We start from the raw sequence: 22,184 nt of genomic DNA, 5'->3' as shown, positions 1-22,184 counted from the left end.
AACATGGATCAAATCCCTGGTCGTTGTTTCTAGGATCAAAACAGTCTGGGCAAGAGGGGTAAAAACTGTACATGAACGATGTATGTACAACGACCTCAGATTTGAAAACCCTTAGTAGATAATACACATTTAGTGTTAAAGTGTTAAGTGAGCAAGACAGCACAAAGAGTTCCCATCCTAAAAAGCCACTATCACACCCCCCCATTACAAAGAGTAAAAATGACACAAGTCACCAAAAAGAAAATGTTAGCAGGAAATGGTACATTTTACAGTTTCACTTATGAATTCCAGGTTTTTGCTTTAGTTTTAAATAAATCATACAAAAATAGTAGTTTACAATTTTGTCAATGTCCTTTTCATTGTGTGTTGAATTCACTCTCTCTCTCACACACACACATACACACACTTCTCATTATAACTAATTAACGTAGGACTCTTTTCTCATGTTCCCCATGAAGTCCTAAGCACCCTGCTTCAGTCCTCTGGTAGTCAGCACATCCCTCAGTCTCTGTGGCTCAGCTGCTTTCGCAAGACAGGCTGACTCTCCACAGCCCACCGCCGTCCCTCGGTCTCAGCACTCATACCTTCACTAAGGTTATTTCTGCAGGTCTCCAGGGAGGTAAAAGAAAAAAAAACAAAACAAGCCCCTACGATCCCTCCTTCCCTTCTGAGCTCTCCGGTGGCACCGGTGGCTCCTCCGCTGTTGGTGACTGGGCCCCTCCTGGACCATCTGTGCACAAACAACCCCAGAAAAGCAAAATATTGCTGTAACATTCATGTGGAAAAAGAAATAAAAACTCTGTCTAAAGCTTGTGTTGATATGAACCAACCTCTTCCAGACTTTCACACCACTTGGTGCTGACATGTCGAGAAATTTCCATTTTTTTCCCCTCCCCGAAACCAGAGAATCTTTCTTTTCTTAATTTAACCTGACAGTCATTAAAAAAAAAAAAAAAATCTGAGAATAAATAACACATATTTAAAAAAACCTTGAACTGGAGTCGCAGTTTCATAAAATATGACATTTAAATGTTTAAATAATAACATTATAGGAGTGCCACAGCTACTAAAACTAAAGCCTACTTCTAAGAGAAAATAACTCTGATTAATGTTTTTGCCATCAGCTATGCAGCTTCTGTCAGTCCTTTCTCTTCCTATTAGTATCAGTGAACTCATCCTGCTCTTTACTGTTTCTCTGTTTGAGAACTGATATTAAAATTGGCATAACGGCTAATATTGATACCAACTGTACATTATTTACTGTAAATTAATTCTTCTTTCGTTGCCCTTAAAGACTAGCTACTGCTGGCCACACAGTACAATTTGCAGGTTGCAGCTGTAGAGCGTCAAATAATTAATTTTGTGTATGTTTGTGTGAATGTTGGCAAAATGATAGCAATTACAACCTACATTTGGCTTTGGATCAAAGGAGGACTTCTATATCCTCTGACACCTTTGTTTCCAGCATTTGAGGCTGAGTCTTAGGCATTCATAATCTTGACATGCTCTTCTGTCATTTTACAGGTTCTATGGACGCTGAAGCGTTATTGTACAGTATTTGATGCCCATGCAGCCCAACAGTGGTCCAAATGTGGCTTGGTGACCACATTCATCCTAGAATAATATTAACCCCCTGAAAATGGCCCCTTAGCTTATTGCCACAATGCAATTCAAACTCATAGTACACCCCAAATACTTCTAATTTGATTCTCAGACCAAAACAACTCGAGGTTTTCATCCCACAAAAATCATCGCCAATTTTGCTAACCACAAACAGTATGGTGGGGAGATTACTAATATTAGTATCAACCCGGGTTGGCATCATTTTTTCTTGTCTGAAATACTATCTGTAAAAAAGTCTGATAAAAGTCAGAAAACTGACAGATTTATCACTGGTATCATTTACCTTTGAGGGACAGCTCAGCTAGTTTAAGAGGTAGGTCTCCAGGGTTTACACCTGCTGGAGACCCCAGGATGTCAGGCAGGGCGTTTCGCCTCCCCGAGCGTCCAGAGGAGGCAAAGTCCAACACTGGCTCTACTTCCGTCATCTCAGGACCCCTGTTCCATCAAAGAGAGAGAGTGGGCACTCTGTTAAAATTCTCCTTGGGCTTTGAAACCTACAAACTTGTCAGTTACAGTAATTTAATTTACTGTAAGTTTTATACACCTCATCCATCTTTCTGTGTAATAAAAGCACAATTCATTTAATGCATTTTTATGTACATATATGGTATTTGTAACAGTAACTGAATTTGTCATCCACAACAGAAATTTTATGCACATACATATGAAACCTATTAAAAAAAAATGCAACACTTCTACGGGGCCTGCCCTGCTGTATTGTTTCTGCTTCGTTTGATAAACAGTGTGTTAAAAGCAGACCGAATACAATTGTAGCAATTTGTTAAATATCAATATCGGGGCTTTCAAATGATTACAATATTTAACCTCATGAATCACAGGGTAGCTGTGGATTAATCATGATTAATCACCATTGCTAAATGTGATCCAAAAAATTGCTGCATATTGTTGTAACAGAAATATAAATGACAGGAGGTGCAAATATACGTTTGACATTTGTTTCATATTTTATGTTTAGTAAATATAGGATGGATGGATCCTGTATGTACTTGTTTTTTGGGCCATATCAATAATGTAAGGCAATCCTCACCAGTGTATTTTGATTGGCGCCAAATGACTTTATGAAGTTGCCTTTTAAGTTTAGTTCAAATCAAAAGAAGTCCAAAAGGCCTGAGGGAATGTAATGTCCACATCGGAAATACAGCGTGCCTTGAATATGAATATAAAATATTTTGAATTGTCCAATGAGGTGTTCATTGTTTCCTCTCTCTCAGTAAAAAGAACCATCAGAACCAAAGCGTAGCTGTTCACCTCCGTGACGTATGTAGCGTCAGGACGGAGAAAGCTGCTGGCTGCTAGACGGCAAGTTAAGTCTATGGCAAAGGGACAAAGTAGCAGGATGCAACGAATGTGATGTGAATGAATGTGGGGGAAAAAAAAAAAAAAAAAGCGTTAATTGCAGCCTTTGTATTAATCACAAATTAACATGTTAATGCTGGCAGCCATGATTAATATATAAATTCTGAATGAATATTGATTATATATGATGTATTGCGCTATGAAGCACATTAGTATGTCGTTTCTTACAAGTTCCTTTGCTTTTGTCCTTCTAGGAAGCAGATGCAGTCAGCCTGGCAGTGCATACACCGCTTCCCAAATTATTATGCAAATGATATTTTTGCAAATGACAGTCAGTATAATTTAAGTCATCAGCTGCTAGAGTATAATTTCAATTTTACTGAACAAACCTCCCAATGATAGCAGTATTTTTTTTTTTCAATAATAAAAAACTCAAAATGCACTGTTCCAAATTATTGTGCACAAATATCATATTTGACGATATCAAAAGCTATTTCAAAAAAAAAAAAGTAACATGTTAACATAGGATATGACATTCACAGTTCTTGCAGCCATTGAAATTTTTGAGTTTTTGGGCAATTTCTGCTTGAATTTCTTTGCAGAATGCCCGAATGGCCTCCCAGAGCTGCTGTTTTGATGTGAACTGCTTCTCAGCTTCATTGATTGCACATATTTTGAGGATGCTAAAGGGGCCTGCAATGATTGTCCAAAAACATGACTCTGCCACCTCCTTGCTGACATTGCAGCCTTGTTGGGACATGGTGGCCATTCACCAACTATCCACTACTCCATCATGCATGGCACTCAGCAGTAAGCAAGACTATTTGAAAATTAGTCTTCATCTATTTCTTGGTATATTGCAACTGTTTCTACTTTTGAGCATTTGGCTAAGGGTGGCCGAATTGTAGATTTATGCACAACTGCAAGTCACGGGAGGATCCTACACCTTGAGGGTCACGGGACTCCAGAGACACCACCAGCTTCAGATGCCTGTTTGCTGCTTTGGTGGCATTTTAGCAGCTGCTCTCTTAAGCCGATGAATCTGTCTGGTAGAAACCTTTCTCAACAGCACAAACCTGTCTGCGCTCTGAATCCGCCACAAATCTCGTCATATTACGATGATCACACTTACGTTTTCGTACCTTATCCAAGGCATTGCACAATTTGACGCTTCTCGGCAGCAGACAGATCCTTTTTCTTTCCCATATCGCTTGTGGCCTTCTCAACAATGTGAAATGTCGTTCTTCAGTAATTTTCTTTTAATTGGGCTTACCTGGCAGACTAATTATCACAGGTGTCTTATTTCAGTGACCCAAAGAGCCCTGAGGCGCAATACCATCCATGAGTTTAATTGGAAAAAACAAAAAATTAAATGTTTATGACACTTGAATCCAATTTGCATAATAATTTGGAACGTGGTGTATATAACCGTCACATTAGTCTGCGTGCTCTTTTCCAGTGTGGTAGAGAAAGTTCCATGTCAAGTCAATTTTACATCATGTAGTTTTATTTTGAGTCAACAGTTCCCCTCGATGTCACTCGTAAAATGACTGAGATTAGATTTTGCGTAATACAGAGCCCACAAGCATCCGTTCATCTTCACACATCGCAGAAAACCTAATCTGTTTAGGGATTTTAACGCCTGGAGAAAAGATTTGTCACTGGCGTGAAGGATGCGTTTGTTTGGGCTCACATCGAGCAGCAGCTGGGAAATCGGCTCTAAGCTGCACTGGTGACCAGCAGAATTACATTCCTTGTCTCACACACACACAAATACAGCAAAGCCACTGTTGCTATGGCAATGATACAGAAAAGCACCACTGGCAGGTATATGACTTGAATCCATTCTCTTGACTATCTCTCCCTTTCTCTTCCCAGTCTCCCTCTATTGTTGTGTTGCCTGGCTTTAAATAACCATACCTTTCTGTGGAGCGAAATCCCCTTTCCCATCGCTCTCTTTCAACAAAGGAATGGCATGTGAGTTAATGCGCACTTGCAGCTATAAAATCACACTCACATACACAATCAAACCCATGCACAATCTCAAACTCCAGGGAAAAAATAAAAATAAAAAAGGGACGTGACCACAGGTTGGCCATCTGTTAGCCTCGAGTAATTTTGTAGCTTAGACAGTGAACTCATGTAAGCCACAGTTCAAAGTGGCCTATTTTTTTATTATTACATGACCATAAACCTATTTCCTCTGACAAACCAACAAAATCCACGGCTGGATGCAATGCAATGGAAGGATTAATTTGGTTTCGTTTGATTAACGGTGATAGATGGAGTATTTTTAAACAGTTTATGACTGTATTGTACACATTATCAACCTTTGTTTAACCACAAAGTATCCCTGCGGAGGAATCCTCATTTACAGTGGTGTTGAGAAACATTAACAGCAGCATGACAACACAGAAAAAAAGTACATAAACAAAGGAAAGAAAATAGCAGGAAAATAAAATCAAATTAAACAATGAATAAGACAATTAAACTATAAGGACATGGTGAAGTTAAATATTTAAAACATTTATAATCAAATCAAATAAAAAGTTCTAAGTGAAGCCTTTTGAACGGCAGTATTGATAGTAATTTATCAATCTTTACTTTAAGGGGCAAAGTGTTCCATGTGTAGGGTTCATGTATGTATGCAACATACATTATAACACTAATAATTATTATAACTATTAATAATTGCTTCAATTTTTAAAAGATAGTTTTGAGTAAACAGTGATAGCCCAAATCTGTCATGATCTTCAGTGCTGCTATACACCCATTAACTCAAATAAAAATTCTAATGACGTGGCCTTGCTGTCCTCTGGGTTAGCAACAATCCCTCCAGTCTCAGGTTACTTAACTGAATTGGTGTGTGGTTGCAGTATCAAATTAGTAGAACGGTTCTGTAGGCGTCCAGGGAATCCAGGAAACTGTTTTCCCTCTCAGGCCCCAGCGCTGTCAAAGCTGTGCTTTGTCCCGGTTTGGAGGCCACCGTTCTAAAAGTCCAACAATAGCTTGTCCCTTCTTCCTGCTTCGAGGTTGACGGCTGATGAAAAGCTAGGATTTGACTTCTAATCTGGATAATTAAAACTGAAACAAGCCTTTGGCTGATATATTGACTTGCTGTGATGTCAGGCCTGTGTTGAACTTCTATCGCAAACCAGCTTGTAATAGGTTCCACTGAATATGAGATGATTTTTCACAACAGCTTCAAACTATTTCACTCCCTAAACATGCAGTAAGCTTTGTTTCCACATCCATCCACAGCGATGACGTAAAAGTAACTAAGGGGCTTTTCTATGTGTCATTTTTAGGTAAATATTAAACATTGTGGAATATCCGATCCCAATGGATTCATTCCAGAAATATCAGTGTCAACAGAACCCTAGCCCACCAATAGTCCAGCCGTAATTAGAACATCTGGTTGTCAACTTGCGCTAAACTGCTGGATTAAACATTGAAACAGGCAGTGACCCATCAAATCAACAGGTTTATTTTAGCTTTTAATCCAACAACAGTTTAGATGGGATTATCTTGCCAGGACAGTCGACCTAGATGCATTGATGTCCAATTAGTCAGTCATAAGAACAAGCTGCAGGTAAGTTGCACAACAAGGTGGAGTTCTAAAAGCCTTTTTGATGGAAGAACTGTCACAGTCAAAGGGCTGTCTATAGAGAGAGAGTGAAGTTGCTCACCGTAGAGCATGAAGAAACTCTCAAATCCTTCTATTTTCTTCCAAACTGCAATACATGACAGCTCAGCAATTAAACAAGAGCTCATTAATGCTGCAAATTGCTACCTGGGCTATTTCTATACACAGTGACCTCTATAATTTGGCAACAAATTACACTGCATGTACTTGACACCTCTTCTGTCTTGTGGTGCCACTGCGCGAATGATCACACAGCTAAAATTATCCTCACATACATTTCCAATTGGACATGTGCTCACGGAAAAAGCCCTTTCACCCATATCAGCTTCCATTTAATTAACAAAGGAGGTATGCTGCAGACCTGAACTCAAGCGGCCCATCAAGGTCAGTGTTCAGGGTAATTCTGGCCACAGCAAAACAGCACATTGTCGATGATTCAACTTCACAGCATTCTCAGCCACCACAGAGAAAGCTTCTTCCTCTAAGCAACAGCTGTTCTAAATGGATGCACTAGTCCAATCACGAATGAGAAAATTCAGCAGCGGTTGTCACTGATGCTATATGGAAGCTTTCAGCACCACGGACAGAGCAAGAGAAAGGCCGCAAACAAGAAAAGATACGGGGAGAGCTTTGTGAGCTAACTTGGTTAAGATAGCAACCAACACGGTTATATTCAACAATGTCACACTGTTTTCAGGCTTGAAAAATAAACCTCAGTAATAGGGAACAACATAAAATCGATCATTTGGACAATACCCTTCTATAAAACGCATGAAACGCATGAACAGAGTTGTTGTAAAATGTCACACGTTCTCCAGCTCATCTCCTTGAACGGATGCAAGAACACAACAGTGAACACAGCAGTGTTGTTTGTTTACAAACACAATACTTTCCCAAGGACGAGGCGCATATCTCGCTTTCTAAATCTGTTGGGGAAAGGCTCACATCTTACTCTCAAAAATTTGTCCCTGTATTTTTTTTTTACTAAGACAAATACTAAGCGATGTAAAGCAAAGATTCTGAGAAGTCTTAAACAGGAAGACATGTCTGCATGCAATGCTTCCCTTCTTAATTCATTTCCCTTTCATTTCTACCTCAACAGGTAATTAACAATTTAAAGTCCCACCTGCAGACCACAATTCTGTACTTACTGTTAATTTCTTGTCACTTAAATTTCCATCAACTGAAATTGTATTCCATGCAATACAAAAAGCTCAAGAAAAGATGGAAAAAAAACAATAAGTAGTGCTTAAGTGTAGAATATTTTTTGTTTGCATTTTTGAGATTCACAATTTCCACAAAATTTGTGGAAATTGTGTTATATTTCTGTTCTTATTACTAATTCTATATATATAGAATTATGTATAAATACGTACAGATTGTGATGCTGCTGCTATAAGAAAATATTTGCTTACACCATGAATTGGAAATCTACAGAATGAAACATAAACTACAGAAATTGGATATTTGAACAATATTAGAAAATTCAGACCTCTAAGTTTAAATGTTACAGTGAAAACCATGTTTTTAGTTTTAGGTATCAAAAGAGTTGGAAACTGTGTGTATTTTTTAACCCTATAATGCTGTACGTATCATATTTGCTACATGCATTTATGGGAGCATCCCCCTTAGCAAAATAAAAGAAAAAGAGATTGAAAGACGAAGCTGTTTGGAAAAAAATAAAGATGCTGATATAAAGATCCAGATGTTACAGATGACCAAGGAGAAAGGTTTTGGCTATTCCCTGAATTGAGCATAATGCCCTGAGTAATAAATACAAAAAAGGCAAATAAGCTTTGTTTTTTGTTTTTTTTTACATTTTGTTTGAGGGCCAAATAAAGACTTCAGATTAAAAAAATTGAAATTTCTGTCCATTATTTCTCTGGTCAGGCATTATAGGGCTACAATCTTCACACTAAACACCATACAAAAAATATCAGCACTGGCAGCAGCCTTTAAAAAGCCAAATCTATCAAAGCTTTCTTTTCTCTGAACTGGAGACAATGATGGATATCAGCTGTGTGAGCCAAGCAGCCTGGCCCTGCCTGCTGCCTGAGGCTGACCTCTATTCCTCTTCTCATCAGTCTCACAGTCACAGTGTGGCCGTCAGAGAGAGGCGGACACACTCAGTGTGCAGAACACAGCTCCACTACAAATCACTGGACAGACAACATGGATTCAACTGGTTACTGACATATATGCAGGGGGGATGTGCTCCTTCTGTGGGAGGGAATGAATGATAAATTGCTTTGACCCACCCGAAAGTCTCAGCAAAGCAAATCAAGAGTGTGTTGTCTTTTAGCTCCAACTGCACTCTTCTCTCATTCCTATAGTCAAGGTATTACTCAGTCACTAAGACTGTGGGGGTTTAGGTCAGAGAACTGTCTTCCCAACCAAAAAGGAACTGCAACAATGTTTACACAGCTGTTGCAGACACGACGAGTTTTAGATGAATAAATAATGCCTGGGATTAAGTCCCTTGCTATTTTTAGTCCTTCAAACCCTGTGATTATTCCCTGTCCTTCTCTCCACTTTTTAACTCTTATCCTAAAGCTTAACATGACTCTAGCTGCCATGGAAACTGCAGCATTGTTATAAAGGCAGCCATATAGTGGAGGAAGGGCGGCAAGGACGACAGAGGGCTATCTTTATGCTCCTTTGGTAGTGGATCCTTTTTTCTGCTTCGAAATTTGTCTCAATTTGTTTACATCTGATTTTTAAGCTGTGTGTTGTTTATTTTTTTTTTATTTTTTTACAGAAATTGAAAAAAAAAAAAAAAAAAACTTTAAAATGTGACATGCAGGAACATCTAACAAAAAAGAACTATTCCTTTCTAGTTTTTCTGTTGAAAGGAGAAAATGCGAGCTGGAATTGGCTCCAGCATATCCCGTGACCCAGAAATGGCTAAGAGGTAGAAGGTTAATGAATGAATAAACAGAAAATGCATGCGATGAGAGGAAGTCAGTGCAAAACTATCAAGTTCTATGCAAAAATTTAAGAAGTCGCCAAGGATTGTGAGCAAGGGAGCAAGGCTTCTCCTATAATACCTACATGGTGAGTGCATGGTTCACAAAAGGTAGAAAGCAAAGTGGAGCTCTGATATCAGAGGCTGGCTTTGGGGAAAAAAAGAAGCACTAAGCTCTTGCAGCTGAGAGAGAAGCAGAGAGGTGAGACTGATCTAATGAGACAGCGTGATCACAGCTTCCCTTCAGCTCTCACAAACATACCAGGCAGATCTCACCGTCTTCTCTGCTGATCCATGCAGATCTTTCTCTCTTTATGGCTGCCTGCTTTAATCTTTCAGAAGTCAGTACTTATAGAAAAAAAAAAAACACAAGCAGTGTGGGCTTTTACTTTTTTTAATAATTTTCTGGGTTACGAAGAAACCATTTAGGTCTTCTGAGACATGTGTGGGCATGTATAGTGCAAGTTGAAATGTTCTGAAAGTCTTTTCACCAGTAAATACCCTAACAGTTTGAGAGGATTTCCAACCAAATGATAAACAAAGTCTGGTGGAATCCTTCAGTTGAAAGTGCACTAAATCCCTTTTCCAAGCAGCAACTGTCCAACTATAAACTAGGCGGTTTTCATGCCTTGTGAACATCGATATCACAGTGCTGCATTCGTTGTGGTTGCATTACGTTATCATTATAAAACTAGAACCTCCTTGAAACAGCACACGCCGCTAAAAAGTTATCAGCACTCACTGATATCATTCAGTTATATTGTTTACTGATACATAGGTCCAAAGAGTATTTCCTGTAACAGGCCTTTGAATTGCATAAAAGAACAAGCCACCCACTCCCTAATGAACTGCATTTAATGTGTAATAACAGCACGAAGCCATTACATGAAATTAGGGCAACAGAGCGGCCTCCACGTTGCCAAATATGAGACAGATTGAGCAGCTTTTCATAAGGGTCAATCACAACAACAGAGCACCCAGCTATTTACAACCATTAGCACATTTGACAGAGCGCCGTAGAGGTGGCTGGCAGGCAGCATTGGACGAGGCCTCAGCGATGGTTTTAGGCATAGAACATGTCAGGTAAGAACAGATGATTTCAGGGCATGTACAGCTTTCACACTTAGTGTTCCACAGCAGCACTGATTAACTAATCCTGACAATACACAAGCACTCCACCAATTTGCTCAGTTACAATGGGCAAAATCACATTGTCTCATAACTAATGCCCTATTTTAACCTGGTGGTAGCTGCACATATGACACTCGTGCTTCAGTTGATAAGATTTAGTGATTAATTAGATTCCTCATCTTTGTCTGCTTGGTGTGAATAGCAGATTACTTGTCAGTAGAAGCACTATTCAACCTATGTAGTTGTGTAATGTCTTCCTTGAGCTTTGTCATGCCTCAGGACTGGGGAAAACGCTAAGCCTTCCTTATAAACGGCAGTGTGGTGTTTACTGAGCATTGTTGGAATGGTAGGATTTACCACTGATACTTCACCCCATATCAGGAAGTTTCATTTCTGGATGATAATCAATACTATTCACGTTAAAAATGTTTAATCTCTGCGTCAGGTGCATCCAAGAGTATTAGAGGAATCAAGCAAAAAGTAATGTCCACTACAAAGGACAAATGAATCGCAGGGTCTCAAAAGGATATTAAAGCTCAGCTAACAAAACTTTTGGTCCTCAGTTTAAGAGTGTATGACACAGATGTTCAGCAGCAGTTTGTTTGTTTTTTTTTTTTTTTATATATTAGTTCAGATGTTTTCAAACTGTGTGGCTGACTTCCCCAGAGGACTGCAGGAGAGTTGGAGTACTGTAAGGCACTACGTGAGGAGAATTTAGTCAAAAAGAGTCTTTCTCAAAGTCAAACCTCAAACATGAACGCACAGACGTGAAAGACATATTTTGAGACTCCGTGTGGCTGATCATCTCTGATGTCCATAATCAGAAAGGTTTGATAAATCTCCTAATAAATCATGGAAAGAAGATGCTCAAAATCTTGCATGAGAATAATCACATTATTCAAGATGGTATTTCTAAGTTTTGCTATAGCTACAAAGCTAATGTTAGCATCAACTGCTTCTTAATTACCAGTTTGGCCAATAGCTAATGCCATCTTTGTGCAAGACAAGAGTTTATAATACGTCCTCTGAAGAGGTGGATGTTGCACTGACCCATAGCAAGATATGAAGTTAGGTGGTGAGCAGGCTAACTTCAGTTGAGGACCGTCTGCATGGTTTAGAAAATCATTTTGAAAAGTGGTGAGGTGACCAGACTGGACAGGAGCTGGCTGGTTAGTGTGCTAAATTCAGTAGAAGGTAAAAAAAGGTAACAAGAAAAGACAGTGATGTTGCGCTTACATGGCTTCTCTTACACTGCTTATCAAACAGCTGCTAAGGCTAATGTCAGCTCTGTAGAAAACTCACTACAGCTCCTTCAAGTCTCCTGGAATAATCCATTACTCTGAAATATTAATGTGAATTTAAGGTCATTTCTATTTAGAACGATGTTGTCAAAGAACAAAATTAACCAAATGAGCGGACATTCATTGAGAGCTTTTGGGTATGTCACGGTTTGGAATATTTAGCTTAAAAGGCACCTCTCAAGTATTTGGCTTTACCAGCAGTCCATTGGGCTGCAGCTAACACTTATTTTCACTATCAATTCCTCTGACGATCATTTAGTCTAAAAAACACACATCAGCTTTCACCTAAGCCTGAAACGACATTTTCAAAGTGTCCCATGCAGCAACCCGTAAAGTTGTTGAAAAGCTTCAATCAACCATCAGAGGCCATATATCAGTTGCACTCTAGCAGCAGCAGTAAGGTCAGACAAATAAATCCACTTTATGCGTCACACATGTTCAATACTTGTGTGACACCATGAGGACAGTGTGTGCTGCCGTCACATCAATATTTCAGCACAAAGCCTGTTGTTTTGAAGAGTGCATCCTAGGCCAGCCTCCATCCCAGGCGCTCCATGAGCTACACCATCATGTTAACAGCGATGCAGCCAGGGTGGTTTCAGCGCTACGTGCTGCTCCTGCACGTTGGCTACCACCCATGGGCTTCTGGCACGCTCTGACAACAACCCTGGCAAATGAGGCATCGGCTGAAATATACACACAAACAAAGCAAAAAGAAAAAGAAAGCAAAGCCAACACACACACTGCCATTCTGCATCAACAGACGTGTCAAGCTCTTGTGTTTGTGTCTGTGATTGTGATAAAAGCTGCACTCAGCAATGGGGATTAAAAGAAGAGCTGCCACAGATGAGGACTTCATCTCCGCTGATAGAAATGCTGGGATTTCCACTCCAATCACCCCAATATTTTCAGAGTCCAAATCCAGCAGACCAGCGGTTACATCCATTTTCTCTGATATTTCCTTCAGCTCTCGGTGCCAAATCCTACTTGTTTCATGATGGCCCTACTAGGAAAACATCGAGAGGAAGGCATCCAGGAACAGATCCATCTCAGCTCCCTTCATGGGACAATGATGTCATGCCCATGCATGTTCTACTATTGCATACTGTTTCTTTTCTGTTTAATCAAATCTTAAGTTAGAAACTGACACATAGAAAGACAATTGAACTCACCAATGCATGATCATCATACTAGTTTTTATTAGTCAGCACATTTGGTCTAAAAGATGTGGGATATTATATTTCCTGACATTTAAGAAAATTATATAACGTTGTTTGTTTTGTCTGACCAACACAAAACTAGACATATGTGTATATAATTTATCACAAAAAGGAAGTTTGAACCAGAACAATTAGCAATGCTTTCAAAATGGATAAATCTGAAATTACAGTTTATTTTGAGCTGCCATTAGATAAATTATCTATCTATTCATTACTTACTAGTTATTATTATTTCCACCATAATTCTAGAACCATGTGCCTTTAAAGATGCATTAGTGGACTTTTATGGTCTTTGGACAATTAAACAAACACAGAATTTTACTTCTTACCAACTGGTTGCCATGGTACTAGTTAACATTTAAAGCTGTGTTTCTGTCAAACTGATTGATTCAAGTCCAATAAAAGCCAAACCATTTGACAACACAAAAGTTGGCAGACCATTGAAATGCAATTCAAACAACATTTGAACATCTCGCCTTCTTACAGCCACTAGATTGGCCAATCAGCATGAGCCCTTCCCATTTTGAGATGCCGTGCCAGTTTCCAGGTCAGACGGAATTCCATGCGTTAATTATCAGCTGCTGATTCTATTGTGCTGTCTGATACAGTGAAAAAGGTCAGTGATCGGCAGACTGAATAGATGCCTCCGAAATTACAATAAGCCTTTTGTCTCCACGGAGGAACCCTCCCATCTCACCTACTGTCCCCTTCCCATCTAATCAGGACAGACTGGCAGGAGGAGAGATGACACTGAAGTACCACAGTCCTTTCCCCATACAGCTTAGTGTAGGAATGCTGGGTGGTGTCTATTGACTAACGCTGCTACTCTCTTGGCTCCCATCAGGCTGGGCTGCTGGGAAAATGGGCATGGAGGGGCTGAGGTCGAAACAGCCTAACAGCTTTGCTCCTACTATCATCCTCCGTCCTCTATATCACTGCAATACACATTAATACACATTTGCTGTCTTATATGTCCTCCATACCATGGATGGGAAAGGAATGACTGGCATGTTTTAATGGCATAAAGATAAAAGTAGCCCTAACAAAATGGCAGCCAGCCTTGGTGACAGTAAAGGGCAATGGGTTTTACAGAGCCACCAGCTCAGAATAAACTTTTATAGGTCACTGGTCAATACAAAGGAATAATGAAGGGCAAGCATTTGATCTAGCAAATTACTGTTTCTATCCCCTAAGTGGCAAGGTCCCCAGTCAAAGGTAAATGGGGGTTGGTAAAGCTGTGAGAGGTGACCCTTGGCTGTCAATATTCTCACTGCAAAGACGCATTTCATGAGGACTGCTTTTTTTCCTTCATAACCACTTTCACAGTAGGCAGGCAGGCAGGCAGGCAGGCCTTATTCAAACATTACCAATACCTTACTTTGAGTTTTTTCACCAAACCATGATTTTCATTTAACAAAGAAGTCCAACTTCTCAAAATGCTAATTGAAAACAAGCTCTCATACACATGAAAACATTTCAAATGGGCTCAATTAAAAAATACGTATGAATTTACAATTTTCCCAGACAATTTGCTTAGGGCTCATTCAATCACTTACGTTATGAATGAAGTAGCAGTGGTTAATTGGTATCAAACAATAATCAAAGAATTTGTTTTCTTTGAGCGAGTAGAGCATCTCATCTGGACATGTTGCTGCTGTCTTTTTGTCAATTCCTCTCTTACTATTTTCTTTGGTTGGGTTGATTAAGTCTGTTGTATCTTATGCTTTTGAAATTCATTCATTCATCTTCTACTTCTTTCAGGGCCTACACACAGAGACACAGAGACCAACAACCACTCACACTCACACTCTACAGATTAACCCAAACATGATGTCTTTGGACGATGGGAAACCAGAGTACCTGGAGCAAACCCACAAGCTTCTTTTTGGAACAGCGCTAACCACTATGCACCATGCTGCCATGTTTTTAACAGTTTAATTTAATTAAATTTAATGGTTTAGTTTAATTTAATTATTTTAGATTTTTGACAATGATGTTTTGTCTATTTAAAAGCAATATGTAGTTCTCAGCTGTCTAACTGTTAAGCAGCACAACACCAGACCTACTGGAAAATCGTAGAAAGTCAGATACTTGGGCAACTCTGGAATCAAGCCAACAAAGGAAACATTAATTACATTCCATTTTAATTCGTAACATGTCAGAAAAATTTGTCCAGCACAGATACCCAATTACGTTTGTGGTGGTGTCTTCAAATTTCTTTTAAAGTGTCTTTAAAGTGAGCGTGGGAAAAATTTGAGAGATGAAAGTCAATGTAAAAAACTGGCAAGTGCAACTGATGCAAAAATGTAATTCATGAGCCTAAACCTCTGCACAGATGCAGATGTGCAAGTTGGAGCATATTTACTTGGGGAAAAACTTTAGACAGCATGTGTTTATTTGCTGACAAAAACATGGTGGGTGTGTATCTGTGCACCATCAGAGTATTAGATATCACCATTCATAAACTATTTCCTGTAATGTCAAGCAAAAAAAAAAAAAAAGTAATAATAATAATAATAACAATAATAAATAAATAAACACTTTACATTATTCGCAACCCTAAAGATATTTGAACTCCTTCTGTTGCTTCATTTTCCAAAGGCCTGTAAAAAATTATTCAACTGCATTTTTAGCACTTGTTGAGTGCTTTGTAATATGATATTATAGCAAGTGGGTGTTGTATTGAAATATCAACACAATGAATGAGACAAAAACATCACACCCTGGTCAAACTGTACTTTAACAGGCCTGCACCCTTTTTATCGTTCATGGCTCTCTAATGAGGGGAAGTCTTGGATAGAGGATGAAGCTAAGTTGCTCAGTTTTGTTGAGGCTACAGATTTCATGGGTGAAACAGTCACCTGTTTACCGTTTACAGTAGCAGCCTTTGTTCCCTGTTAAATCTGAAGATGAGGCTGACTTTGGCAGTTCAGACTTTACTGATAGAGGACAGAGCAGCCAGCCATGTCTGGCACCTCTGGGACTCGGGAGTCAGAATGGGTGGGTGGAGGGCACGTGCTGCGATGTCATCGTCTGTCTGCCATCATCTGTGTTAACACACAGTGACACAACGGCTGATTTTCCAAGAAAGAGCAGGATGCAGAAGGAGAACAGATGATAGGATGTCAGATGATTCACCCAGGGATGACAGGACAGAGCAGACTGGCTGTGGCAGCGGTGTCAGTGAGGTACCTTCACTTGCGTTTCTAAATATTAATGAAGGCAGTTTAAATATGATAAGAATGACGGCAATGCCAAGAATATAATGCTGCTGTTCCCCAACTGCACTATAAAAGCAGTTGCACAGGCACATTTGAAAGATTTACTACCGTCATATTGTTTTTTTATTACTAACCTCAGTGCTCTTTGGGTCCTTGTTTATGAAACATTCTTACAATAAAGTTATATTAAACTAAAATGAAACAGCTATTAGCGCTTCATATTGTCAGCAACATAGAATGTTATCATTTTTAATGTGAAAAGTGACACCACCTAAACCACTTACTTTCAGCTCTGCACAACTGTGATATTATTTTGGTTTGCCTACCGAGTGAATTTACCTCTAAATTGATCCTCAGCGCTCTTAGTAGTGGCTACTTCAAGCCACCAAATGACAGACAGACAACTAAGCCTCATATTTCCACCCTGAAGTGGGTGGAAGCCAAAACAGGAGAGAACTAGAACTGAAAATTAGGCTGAAATCCTTCCTGTGATCAGAAAAAACTTCATGTGCATGGTGATTCTGTTATGTGTATCCCAGATGCAAGACTAAGCAACTTAAACTAACTGACACCGAATGACTGTGTATGGTCATAAAACAGTTGTTGTCATTAAAAATACCAAAGGTTAAACCTATTTCGATAAAAGCCTCAATTTACAAAAGTATTACTAGTAATGTGTGTGTGTGTGTGTGTGTGTGTGTGTGTGTGTTTTAAGGACACTGAACCCTGACACAATCGTTTTAACAACATCCAATATCAAAACTCATAGTGTTGAACACACTGTCAGATTGACAGGTGATCACAATCTCAATCTCAGAATAACATCTGCAGCAGCAATCCATTAGAAAAAAGCCTTATTTTCAAACACGACCTCATGCATGTGTAATTGACATGGGGGGCATCTTAAAATTAAAGGAAGAGCATTGGAGATAAATAAATATATATAATTGTATTTAAACTAACTGACACCAAATGACTGTGTCATTCGGTCAGGAGCCTCTGGTATCAATGTTTCATCTTCCTCACTTAACGATTAGAGCATGTTCAAGAAGACAGCATTACACACACACACACACACACAAACACTGATTTAAATTCTGTGCTTTTTTTGGCACCCAAGTACTGCACACAAGCCTTTGCACACATGTGGAGCTGGCACTAGTATGAACGTAAATAGAAGTTTTGCCCAGAATGAGGACATAAAGCTACTAAGACGTATCACAGATATTTTTTAGCTGGGTTTATTCAACATTAAATTTTACTTTGTGTTTAAAAAAAAACATTTCTTTCATTTTTTACTTTTTTAAGGAGCTCATTATGGCGTCTATTTGAAGAAATGCTAAGTGGTCCCAATTAAAATGCTGTACGATGGCACAAAATGGTCCTCAGCCTGCGTCCTTGTTGACTGAAACAACACAACTACTTGTTAACTACATTCTTTAAAGTCCCGTAGGTCTTTGAAGGTGAACAAAAAAAAAACAAAAAACACTTTCACTGATTCTGCCTGACGGGTTTAACATTTCATATTTCAGGTGCTGCTTTTATCCTGCCCGCTTTTACAGTCATCCATATCATGAGCAGCATCTGAAGGTCAGCCAGATGCACCTTTTTAATAAATGAGAGGAAAATAATCCAGCTGCCATTGACCACACAGACACAAGCTGTGAGCCCATATGGAGATGACAGGCTAGTGTAGTTGGCTGCAGCCTTCTGTCTGCTGTGTCAATTGACATTTGCCACAGAATGCTGTCAAATATTAACAAGCCTGCGGCTGATGCCAAATATGATAGCTGCTGGCTTTGGTTGGTGTTGAGGATTTGTTGTTTAATCTCTTGTTGTTGTTGTGGTTTGTCTGCTTTCTCAGTTTATGTGTAGATAATGGCTCCAACACGCCTCATTGATTCTTCCCTGCATGCTCTTTTGCCACCAGCGGCTTCTTCATTCCCCTGCCTGTTGAAAGCCTGCTCGCCGAGGACGGCGGCGGACAGCCTGATGTCCTACCTGTGGAGCAGAACAGGTGACAGTGTATGTGCGCAACGGACACTCACCAACTGCTTTCAGTGCGCTTCGCCGAAAGAAGAGGAGGGGGGGGGGGGTTGAATAATTAAAAAAAAAAAAAAAACAATTAAAAAAAAAAAAACACACCAAGGCGTCCGAAGTTGGAACTAGCCGACCGACACCATGATCTGAGTCGCCGAAGAGAAGAAAGTGCGGAGCGTCAGGGAGTCCGTGCGGTGCGATGCGTTACACGGCCTCATCGCTGCTGACAAGCTGGACCGGCGGCATAGCGGACTAAACGGCGGTGATATGACACGGAATCACACACACACACACACACTCTCTCTCTCTCTCTCTCTCTCTCTCTCTCTCACACACACACACACAAGTATACGTACAAAAGCGCTCTACCGCGCAGCAGCAACAGGGAGGAGCGTCAAGTTGCCCCGCTCAGCCCGGTGGATACCGGAAAAGAGGGGATGCGGCCTTCGAAGTAAAAGTAAAACGATTGCCGAGAAAGCCAAGAGATGAACCAAATGGTCTGTTTTATTTATTAGAAACAATGTTATGCCACGACTACTACTGTATGAATGTGGAACATATTTTTTTTTTCATATTTCATCACAAATGATAACCAAAAGAAGTAAAAGAAAGTAATCTAACATAACTTCCCAGACCTTTACTGATATAATGCATGTCCCTGTTTTGATAGGTGGATTTTCTTTCAGACTGTCGGACGCTCTGCATGTTATATTCATAATACTAGCCCAGTCACTACTCCCAGCCAAGCAGAACATCTAGTTTTCAGCTGGAAAATTCCCTGCATAAATGTAATTCTACTTATTTAGTCACCAAATTACCTGGTATTTTTAGGGAGCCCACTCTGTAATTCAGTAACCATGATTAGTTCTACTATTATTATAAGCAGCAATTGTGGTGAGTACAATAATTAAAGTTTTTTCGTTTGTTTGTTTTATTTTGAAATCACAATAGCGCAGTTTCCGCGTATTTCCTGCCAAACGTTCCCGTTTTGTTTTGACACTGCTGTTCAAAGGTTTGTACCATTGTCTTTTTAGTAAAGGTGTGCACCTTGTCACCGTATTGGGATATTTAGAGATGGCACCGTCTTTTCTTGTGTCAATAGATCATATTCAGACATTATGTAGTTTTCCCTCATTCCTGAGCTACATTGACAAAACATTGTACCCATTCCTATGCTATTGCTGGTGGCTGTGTTTTAAACTAAGGACCATGTCTTGCGGGTAGGCCACTACCACCCTAAAATAGAAACAGATTAACAGAGCTAAGCAAACTCAACTGTGTTTGTTCTAATCGACAGGCCCTTATACATCTTCAGTGTTGGGAGTTCTTTATCCAATGTGGAGTTGTCCAATGATGGCAAGCACACCACAGCTATCATCAAGGTATCATCAAGGCACTGATAAATGTTCGAAATGCATGGGCATGCACTCACTGCTCCCAAAAGCGAAAGGCACAGGACAACAACAGGAAACATACTGGACTGAAAATAAGACTCACTACTGAAATGGACACAAACAAAAAGTGATTATCATACATATAGTTACTTTATTCATCACTATGAGGGAAATGTAGGTATCCAGTTACTCACACAAATATCTTTCAACAGATACGGATAATAAAAATGTATAAAAACAGAAATATTATTATATTATTGCACACAGCTAGTTCTGGTGGCACCGAATATCTGCAATAACTTATTATGAGGCAGTTATCAAATGGATGAATACTACTCCTTAACCCATGCATTAATTCCAACCATGATTATTATTTCTTTTTATGATATTATAACTGCTGTTATTTACAGTGTGGGCAAATAAACATGTTAAGAAGAGGGAGCTTTATCTTGATACTGAAACCATTTATTTTCTCACAGGTGGAACACTTTCACTGTGTTTCTGAAGGTTAGACACAAACAGATGGTGGTTTGCCCCCTATGGCTTTAAAAACATTGCCTGACCTTCATCGTCATTCCTGTTTTCTCACTGTGTGCTACCTCTGGTAAAACCAAATTATTGATTTGGCTCCTTTTATGCTCTCACATCGTCATAAACTTTGAATACAATGTGGTCTTATTACAGATATTGCCAATTGGTGTGTTTCCCTAAAACTCCTCTTTGGTGGAAAAATATTTATATATATATTTTAATCCATTGAACGGTATACATTAATTTATTCCACTAAATAGCTTGGTCAAATCACATTTTTATTTTTATGTTTTCAGCGATAGCAAGTTAGCGTAAAAACATTCATTGTTATATGCGGACTATATGAAAAGGTTAGGTTGCAAATATTTAATGCATGCAACTGGTGAAACATGAAGGGGGATTTATAATAAACAGTCAAGTTGAAAGTGGGGTTGTGTTTAGTTGTGAAATTTACCTGTGCAAAAAATCTGAATATAACTTCAACTAGACTATTAAGTGTTTCTTATGGTTATCTACCTGACTGGTGGACTGACAACAGAGGAAATGACCCATTAAGTGTACTGCTTTGGCGTCATAATGGCAGCATAGTGGTTAGCAATGTAGCGTCACAGAAAGAAGGTTGTGGGTTTGATTCCCGGGCCTGGGCCTCTCTGTTTGGGTTTCCCCCAGGTACTCCAGTTTCTCTCCCACATTGATCTATGTTTATTGGTGACTCTAAATTGCCTGTAGGTGTGAGTGGTTGTTGGTCTTTGTCTGTTTCTGTGTGTTAGCCCTGTGAAAGACTGGCGACCTGTTGTTGTGTCCTGCCCTCGCCCATTGTGAGCTGAGATTGGCACCAACCCTGGTAAAACGATATAAACTTCTACAAACGTTTGATCGACCTGGATTACATGAAGTGAATTTACTCAATTGAAATCCAGTTTACATGTTTGTGCTGATGGATATTTGATGGGATGAGTTTTTAAATTGAGCGTTAACACTCAGTTGGCCAAACGTTTGGGCTGATCTCACTGAGCCAGGCACAGTCTGATTTAGTTTAGAACAGGCAAAATAAATAGTCCTGAGGGGTATTCCAGAAAGCGGGTTATGTGAAAACTCTGAGTACGTTAACACGGAGATGACGGAAATTCTGAGTTATCGGTTCCAGAAAGAGGGGTATCTTAAACTCTGAGTCAATCACCATGGTAACAGATTCTCTGAACATAACCTGCTTGCTGGCAGGTTTTCTTTAAGAAACCCTGAGTTTCTACCTGTCTCCTCCCACACAAAGACAGCTGTTGGACTTGGATTGCCCATTCATTCCCAGTCTGAGTGATATAAGTAATTCGACAATTAAAATCAAGTAATTCGAAATGCTTTACGTGGTGAGAGATTAGATGTCCTGGCGTTTCCAGAGGAGTATCTGTCATTTATTTCAATAACGTTCTTCAGCCATACATCATCCTCACACAATGTGGACGTGCGCTCACTTCACAGCAAATTTTATGCGTGGCGTTTTTTTTTTTTTGGTTTTTTTTTTCGCAGTGTCACGGGACACAAACCTGTAAGAAACATCAAAGAGGAATTCAACAGGATTGCAGGTGACTGATTTAGAAATCACATATTCAATTATTTTAAATGATATACATTCTGCTGCTCTCCCTGTGGCTGCAGACAGCGTTTCTTCTTCATCATCATCACCACCACCACCATCATCAACATCGTCCCTGTGATGCAGGAAAAGATTCTGTTTCAGAATACTTTGAACTGCCACCTGAGGCAAGATCTGAGTCTGGAATACTTACAGCTGCCGGCT

The 22,184-nt window shown here is 39.5% G+C and overlaps 1 protein-coding gene across 1 annotated transcript; it reads right to left on the bottom strand.

Annotated features, from left to right (window-relative positions):
• Positions 1-647: 647 nt before the first annotated feature.
• pkib (protein kinase (cAMP-dependent, catalytic) inhibitor beta) lies at positions 648-2,048 on the bottom strand. The gene is made up of 2 exons (XM_029514871.1): positions 1,907-2,048; positions 648-730 (listed from the first exon to the last, which is right to left on the bottom strand). Exons 1-2 carry the CDS (start codon positions 2,046-2,048, stop codon positions 648-650), a joined length of 225 nt encoding a protein of 74 aa, XP_029370731.1.
• Between the last annotated feature and the right edge of the window lie 20,136 nt (positions 2,049-22,184).

Source organism: Echeneis naucrates, chromosome 11 (assembly GCF_900963305.1).
Source record: "Echeneis naucrates chromosome 11, fEcheNa1.1, whole genome shotgun sequence".
Lineage (NCBI taxonomy): Eukaryota > Metazoa > Chordata > Actinopteri > Carangiformes > Echeneidae > Echeneis > Echeneis naucrates.
The sequence above is the reverse complement of the archived record's forward strand: the minus strand, read 5'-3'. Positions and strand labels throughout refer to the sequence as shown.